Source organism: Centroberyx affinis, unplaced genomic scaffold (assembly GCF_046629955.1).
Source record: "Centroberyx affinis isolate AG114_WGS23_722 - 3 ecotype Tasmania unplaced genomic scaffold, CSIRO-AGI_Caff_v1 ptg000745l_1, whole genome shotgun sequence".
In the NCBI taxonomy this organism is placed as follows: Eukaryota; Metazoa; Chordata; class Actinopteri; order Beryciformes; family Berycidae; genus Centroberyx; species Centroberyx affinis.
Window position 1 is genome coordinate 251,339 of NW_027279358.1, and position 7,751 is coordinate 259,089.

General features: G+C 44.2%; 1 protein-coding gene across 1 annotated transcript; it reads left to right on the forward strand.

Annotated features, from left to right (window-relative positions):
* The first annotated feature begins 609 nt into the window (after positions 1-609).
* ankrd40 (ankyrin repeat domain 40) lies at positions 610-7,251 on the forward strand. Its single transcript, XM_071519865.1, has 5 exons — positions 610-1,116; positions 1,630-1,778; positions 2,020-2,646; positions 3,354-3,535; positions 4,236-7,251. The coding sequence occupies exons 1-5, from the start codon at positions 983-985 to the stop codon at positions 4,377-4,379; spliced, it is 1,236 nt and encodes a 411-aa protein (XP_071375966.1). The 5' UTR covers positions 610-982; the 3' UTR covers positions 4,380-7,251.
* Positions 7,252-7,751: the final 500 nt, after the last annotated feature.

Below are 7,751 nucleotides of genomic sequence, written 5' to 3' on the forward strand. Positions count from 1 at the left end.
GATAGCATTAAGTAGAGCAAAGGTTTTCCTCCCTACCAACCCTTTCTTAAAACTCATGCCAAACAAGACTGCACTTTTTTCACCCTGTGCAATAGTTTTGAGATAATAGGCATTTTGATAGCATTTATTAACAATGCATGTCCGTGCAATTGAATGAGAAATCAACCCATTTCCCCTTAAAAAACAACTGCAGATCCTTCCAAATCGCTCTCATGGAGCAAAATGGAAAGGTGTGATAATGCGTGTGATAATGATAACAAAATGGTCCGGTTAACCATGAAGATGGCACAGAAACCTGACAAACTGGTTATCCTAATAGGCTACTTATCCACTGGATGGCGACAGATAACCCAGCAACACGTGTGTGTGTGTTAACAGTAATTTGACATTCATTTCACCGGTTTAATTGTACAAAAACAAGGGATGACAGTCGGGCAGTCCCACACGATTTCACATAAAGTTAATGAACGATGTTACAAGACGTGTGAGGTCAATTTCCCAACCGAGAGTGTTCAGATGGGAACTAACAGTTGTGTTCATCGTTGTTACATCTAAACATGCCCCCCGATGAGGCGGTGGTGTTTTTGGCAGCCCACCGACGGAGCACTGACACCATTGAATGATTTCATTTTACGCAGGCTGAGGATAGCTGGAGTGCTGGCAGCGCATTTGCGTGTTACTAATGCGTGGACTAACAATATAAATCAACTGCGAAGACGGATTAGCCAGCTGCCTGTATAAACGTCGAAGGCTCCGACCATCAACAAGAAGTTGCGTTAGCCGAAGCGTTTTGCTGCCACAAGCTAGCAGTCTTTAAAGCTAGGTAGCCGGGAAGCTAATGTTAACTGTCGATTTACTAGTCTATTTTTAGTTTAACCGAGTGCCATCGGTAGGAAAATAATTAGGCGATTAGTATTGACGACTTAAACCGACAGGTATTTATATCTCCTATGATCCCGCTACGCTAGTCGTCTGTACCAAAATGTCCACTACTTCGTTGGATAAGGAATTACAGGAGCGACTGAGAGAGGCGTCTGCCATCGGGGATATTGACGAAGTGCGGACATTGGTGGAGAGTGGAGTAAATGTCAACTCACAGAACGAAATAAATGGATGGTAAGTGTTTAAACTAGTAATTGCGGCCTTCACTATGCCAGGCGCAAGCCGACAAGTGTTAGTTTGCTTCACAGCTTTGTGATGATGGACTTTTCCGACCAAAATATTGACAGTATTGTCTGAAACTTGCTGAGACCGAGAGCTCTGAGCTGTCATTGCTGCCAAACGCGGTGATGCAGGCATTAAAACAGGTCTCTGTTATCCTATTACTCAGAGGCAAGCTTGTTTATCAGCCTGACCTGACACTTTTATCTGGCTTATGCAAGCAGTGGATGCATTCCTTTTTAGGTATGCTCTGGGTTTGCTCAAAGGAAAGTGCAAATGTCCATGCTATCTCAATAAAACAGAAGGAGTGACCATGGAATGAAATTAAATGTGAATTGCACGTGGCTGCTGCTGCTGAAACTGACTTAACAAGTATATATCTAAACGTTATAATTTGGTAGTCATCGTCATTTTATCAGTCATTTTCACAGTCTGTGTTATTCTCTTCCCATTTCTCCCACCATCCAGGACATGCCTTCACTGGGCATGCAAGAGGAACCATAAGCATATAGTGTCCTACCTACTCAATTCTGGAGCAGACAAAGAGATCCTCACGGCTAAGGACGAGTTGGCCTCACAGCTCACGTCCAAAGCAGAGATCAAACGACTGCTTGGAGGTAAGCTACACATTTCTCAGTCATTTGTTCCCTGTTCCTGTCATTTAATGAATTTTGTCCTTAGTTGCTGGGGCATTTTTCAGTTGTATATAACTATGACAGTGATATACGTCCTTGTAACATATGGGCTGCAGCCTTGGAGCTGTTAATGCTTCTGATAGAGAAAGCTAACTTGGTTGGTGTTATAAAATGTTCTGTTTCTCAGAAATAATCCTCTTTTTGATACACATAATTATCACAGTTGAGGTGGAGGATGTGCCTGAAGTCAAGGAGCCTGAGTTGCCAATCATCCCCAACTACCTGTCCAACCCGCCCTTCATGTACAGCAAGATGGACAACAAGTCAGAGGCCATCCTGGCCCAGCACCTTACGCAGAACGGCTCCGGCGACCACGGCGAGGACACGCAGAGCGATTCAGCCTCCCTTTCCCCCACCCACGAGCCGCAGCAGCCGCAGAGCCTGGTCCCTGACCCCCCCGCCACCCACAGCCAGGGCCAGGTGGGGGCTTTCATCCCCGTGGCCGAGCAGAACGGTGTAGCATCCGGCCCGGCCTCCTCCCATCATCACTCTGCTGTTAACTGCGCGTTGCCCATGGACCTGTCGGTTGAGCCCCACCTAGTCAACCATGCCGACTACCCTCATGCGGTGGCCCACAACGGGGCCGTGTGCTCACCTCCGTTAGCCTCCCCAAGCCCCAGCCCGGCCAGCAGCAGTGGGAGCCAGGTCCAGGCCCCAGTGGCGAGCGCTAACCCTACTGTGAACAGGCAGCAGTCCATCCCACAGCAGCTGAGCTACGGCCAGGCCGGAGGGCCCTTGCCAGCCTTCCAGCCTTTCTTCTTCACCAGCACATTCCCTGTCAACGTGCAAGGTGAGAGAGAAAGTATGTGTTTTGATGTTTCTAAATCTCCTGGCAGACTGATGGGTTTTGGCTGTATTTGGTTATGATTTTACAGCCCCAGACAAATTCTATGGTTGTAAACAATGGTCAGCAGTCTCACGCCATTCATTGTGACATGGGAATGATGGATTAACCCTGCACAAAAGTTCTGGCAGTGTCAGAAAGTTTTGGTTTGGCTGGTTTTACAATGTGGTTACGTCTGTTCAGGTGAGTCACCAGCAAGAACACAGCAGGCATGACGACATCCTGGTGTGCCTGTATAGATATAAACAACAAACCTGTCAAATAAGAAAAGGTTGGTTGCGGATGCAGGGTAGAGCCTCATTTCTCAATATGAAGACTGAACAGACACAATCTTGGCATGAACATTTCGCACAGTCCATCCCGTCTCTCAATCTGACATGCAGTAAACGCAAAAGATGATCAAAATAGCAAGGGTGGGCGGCTTAAGTATTTCAAATGTGGTGGTGGAATTCAAGCATGATCCAGATTAGTATTTCTATCACGTATACAAGTTCTCTTGAACACATCTTGTAACTTGGACCTTGAGACTTGCTGATGCTTTTTTCTGATGCATTAGATCAAATGAATAAAGTGGTCCATTGATTGTTCCCTTGGGCTAGTATGTCCATCATATTGTTTAAAAGTATGCCTAACGCTTTGGTCCTTCTCTCCAGAGTTGGTACTGAAGGTACGCATCCAGAACCCCAACGCGCGGGAGAACGACTTCATTGAAGTGGAGCTCGACCGCCAGGAGCTGACCTACCGCTCCCTCCTGAGGGTCTGTTGCCGCGAGTTGGACATCAGCGCCGAGCACGTGGAGAAGATCCGCAAGCTGCCCAACACCATGCTAAGAAAGGTATGGGAAAGAAGGCCCACACACACACACACGCACAAACTATGCACAATTTGCAGTAGCTTTCCAGTATCACGTTCAAACATATGACCTTTTGTATCGAGTGAGACAAAAGACTTGAATGGAGTATGCCAAGCAGTCTGGTGAAAGAATGTTGCCCATCCTGTAGTGTCATGGGTGTATTGAAATAGTTTTGCCCTTCAGTCTGTCCATCTGTCCGTCTGACTCTCTACCTCCCCCTCTCTCTGACTCATGCATGCACGCAGAATATGCCACTTTCTCCTGTCCATATTCCCAAAGTCTCTTAATTGGGTTGTTTTTGACTCACTTTACCCTCCCACTGAAACCTCCCTCACCCCCCCGTGCGTTATTTGTGTCATCATTATTCACAGCTTCCGACAAATAATGACACTGAAAATAGCGCCTGGTCCTTTGAACAATGTGACTGTAAATGTGAAACACAAGCTGTTTGGTTGTACTTCTCAGCCTCAGACCAGCGCTAATTAATGGCTGAATTCCCCTTCTCTACTTTCTGCTGTTAGAGGTAGAATGATCATTATTCACCGCGTCTACTGCACACATACTGAGAACTTTTTTCGGTGATGTAGTAACTACTGACAATTTCCCTATACTGTTAATGCGTGTTGTTGTATCTGTATAAGCTGAGAAGTTGATTTAAATGTGACTTCCTTTTCCTGTCCAGGACAAGGATGTGGCAAGGCTGCAGGACTTCCAGGAGCTGGAGGTCGTGCTGGAGAAGGCAGAGGGCCTGTCCCTCTTCTCCGGGGCTGGGGGCCTCACCGACAGACCCTGCTACAACATGAAGGCCTCCCGCCTCACCTACTAGAGCTGCCATGGAGCCCGTAGTCGCCCTTGTTATAACGGGTTTCTTTAGCTACCCCCGAGCAACCGTCATGAGTTGCCCTTCCAGGCCCCTCGCTGCAGTTCTGTTTGGCTTTGGTGTTTTGCCAATTTCTTAACCGGGATTCTTTTTCCAAGTTCTGTAGCTATTGTCCTCCTCCTCCCGTCCTCCTCCGGCCCTCCTGCCGCTTTAGTGTACCCAACCAGCGCTAAGCAATTACTCATGCATGGTGTCCTCAGTTATGTGCGGAAGTATTTGGGCCTCTCTTTCCCTTGCTCCCCCTCTCTCTTTTTCTCTTTCTCTCCTCCCACTGCACTTTGTGCCAAGGCTCCAGTGGGACGGGGGGCAGTGGCTCGTCTTCCTTGTTGACTGGACTTGAATGGGACTGCAATAGCCTTACGTGGACACATCCCTATACTAACCGTGGACTATGGTCAAGGACAAAAACGGTCTGATAAGACCAAGAGGAGAGGATGATAGGAAGGATTTGCATAACTCTAACTGAAGTTCATCATGAGTCCACAGCATAGGACTAAGTTGCAGCACAGTGGACTTGCACACAGCAACTTGTATTACTAGCAAACTGACCGATAGAACGTTATCAGATATTTCAGCTGGCATACACAGTTATACACACACTCATACATGCTGTAGGCATAAACCTTAGTGTCTTTCCTGCGGAGGTTATCCATTATTGGCCTAATTGTAAGTGGGGGAGGTCACTCCCTACCAGGTGAGATTTAAGTGTCTTTGGACCTATGTTACTTCTGTTTGTTAACACACACATGCTTGAATCTATATCCACCTAAAGATGGACAGATTTAAGTAGATATTTTGGTTTCTCCACAGATTCAAATCAATCAATCCTACACTGTGGAAAAGAAATAATTGGTACTGTTCTGTGGGATTAGTTCTGCTTTTGTGCATTTTAATGTAAAATTACTTGGCAAAATACAAGACTACTAATTTTAATCGTAGAGGTAAACGTGCAGCAACTTGGAGCAGTCCTTTTATTTTCTACAATGCGTTATCACTTCTGCTTCGCAGGGTGTGCCATTCTGTTCTTTCAGCATAACACTTAATGAAACATCTGGCAACTGTGAATTTAATTTTTGTAAAAGTTATATTGATACTTATTTATATACTTATACGGTGAGACCCTTCAATGCACTTTAGGGTAACTAGGCTTGAATCCCAGCTAAAGTGGTGAATGAGGCTCTCCCTTAATTTAGCATATAAGTTTAGCCTTCTCCCCCTGAACATTTTCAGTTGCTATACTTGTATTTAACTGTGATTAGAATCAAAACCAAATACTAATCTAGCCAGCAAAGATACGTTGTGCAGAAAAAACTATCTGTAGTTTAGGGGGGAAAAAAAGCAACTTTGTTTTCAAAGGAAGGGGAAAGAAGTAAGATATAGCAAAGGGCATGATGGTTTGTTTCATTGGTGACACTTGGTTTGACGATTGAGTGCTTCCTTGAACCTCCACACTATTCCAAATTAATATTCCTGAACTGATGATCTTTGTTGCACTGTATGTCACCTCAGTTTAAATGTAGGCTATCTATATTGTGATGAGAATACTTTATTGAATTTTTTTTACACTGAAAGCCACACAAAACATTATGTACTCCCATCAGTTTGGTTGTCAAGTCCAATATTGTACTGATATTTAATTTTGTGAGAAGAATAATTTTTGGTTTGCTACAATGTTTTCTACTTGGTAGCTTAATCGGAATTGTCGCCGTCTGACTTACGATGGAGAGTGCGTTGACAAGACAACTATGGACACTGACATCAGAAGGAATCATTCTTGTATACTAAGACTGTAACTGATACAGAACAGGTCAAGGCACAGCTATGCTGTGTCTGATGGGAATGCTTTTTACGCTGCTTTCATGTCAACACAGTTGACCAACAAGGAAGCCTAAGACCTTAATATGTTCCTTTAATTCTCAATGCTGGCTCGTTTCAGTTAAGCGGTGCAGTAGACGGCCACTACACACATTCTACAATCAACCGTTTCTAACCCAGTGGTCATTGTTTACTGTTCAAATGTATACCTTAAGCTCTTACTGTATTCGTATGTTTTATGATATATTTTTTATTAATTTGTATATTTTTTAACGAGCTAAGCCTGTCGTGTATGTGTCAAAGTCTACTATCGTGTGAGCGAGAGTTCAAAGATGGGAGCTGAAGCCAAGTGCACTGTGGGGGGAAAAGAATGTGTTTCCAGAAAGATTTGTGGGGAGGAAAGTGTCAAAATGGTTTATCAGGAGTGCTTATTTTATGTTCCCAACCATGTTAAATGCTTTATTAAGTGACGTTGTGCCACACGTGGAAGGCGGCAGCCTGGTTGAGAAAGCGGGACAATGTGGTAGAAATGCCTCTGGCCATTTTGTGGGCCAGACGACTGAGAGCACCATGTTTGTAATGGGTTTTTATGGAATCCTCTTTGATTCTGTGGAAAGGAGATGACTAACATTGTATTTGTTGGGTTGCTTATTGTTCTAGAAGAAGCAGAATACAGTTTGACTTAACCTATGCATTCAGAGTCTGATATTTTTATATACGTCCTGTGTACTTGTAGAAATAATCTTAGGCACTGTTAAACCTGTGTTTTTGGTTCTGGAGACCTGTATCTGTTCTTTGATAAAGCATGGTGAATTACTTGATCACTTCCCTCCTTTTTCTCTCACACTGTAAAATTAATTAAGAGACATGTTTCAGCTGAGAGCCGCTAGAGGGAGTACAAGAGCAACAGTGGAGTGAGCCACATACCAGAGGGTCTGCTTATTTGATGTGATAATGCAACAGCAATCATCTTAGGCCTGTTACTTGTAGAATATCACAATTAACTATTTTTCTCTTTAGTCAAGATAAAAGATAACTTGAGGACTGGTTGACATGTGAAAATGCCCCCTTTTCAAGACAAAAATAACTGTAATGCTTTTCATATAGTGTCAAATTTAATGACTACTCCGTTAAGGAACCCAGAAGACAATTGCTGGAGATGTCTGCTGGGGAGATTACATTTCCAAACCTGTTCTTGAGACATTGGCCCATTCCATCTTGATGCTTAAATGCTCCACTGTCCAGATGCCTCGGTCCTTCACGTGCTGGAGGATGCATCTTCATTCCTCATGTCAAGCCCTAGAAAAGCCCCTGTCAAATATATTTGAAGCCCCACATGTCAAGTAGCAGTGTTTTGTATCGCTTCTTATGTGTTGTCTTTAATTCTTTTGCCTCAAAAATACATTTAAGTTAATGAAACAATATTGTAAGGACTGGATTTATGGAAGATAAATGGATGGATCAATAGAAGATTGGCCCTCTAATGCGATGACGCCCGAAGTG

What these genes read in the sequence shown, in the direction of transcription:
- ankrd40 (XM_071519865.1), top strand. Translation starts at nt 983, where the DNA reads ATGTCCACTACTTCGTTGGATAAGGAATTACAGGAGCGACTGAGAGAG. An exon ending in CAGAACGAAATAAATGGATG is followed by an intron (nt 1,117 to 1,629) that starts GTAAGTGTTTAA and finishes CCCACCATCCAG; the next exon opens with GACATGCCTTCACTGGGCAT. An exon ending in GATCAAACGACTGCTTGGAG is followed by an intron (nt 1,779 to 2,019) that starts GTAAGCTACACA and finishes TAATTATCACAG; the next exon opens with TTGAGGTGGAGGATGTGCCT.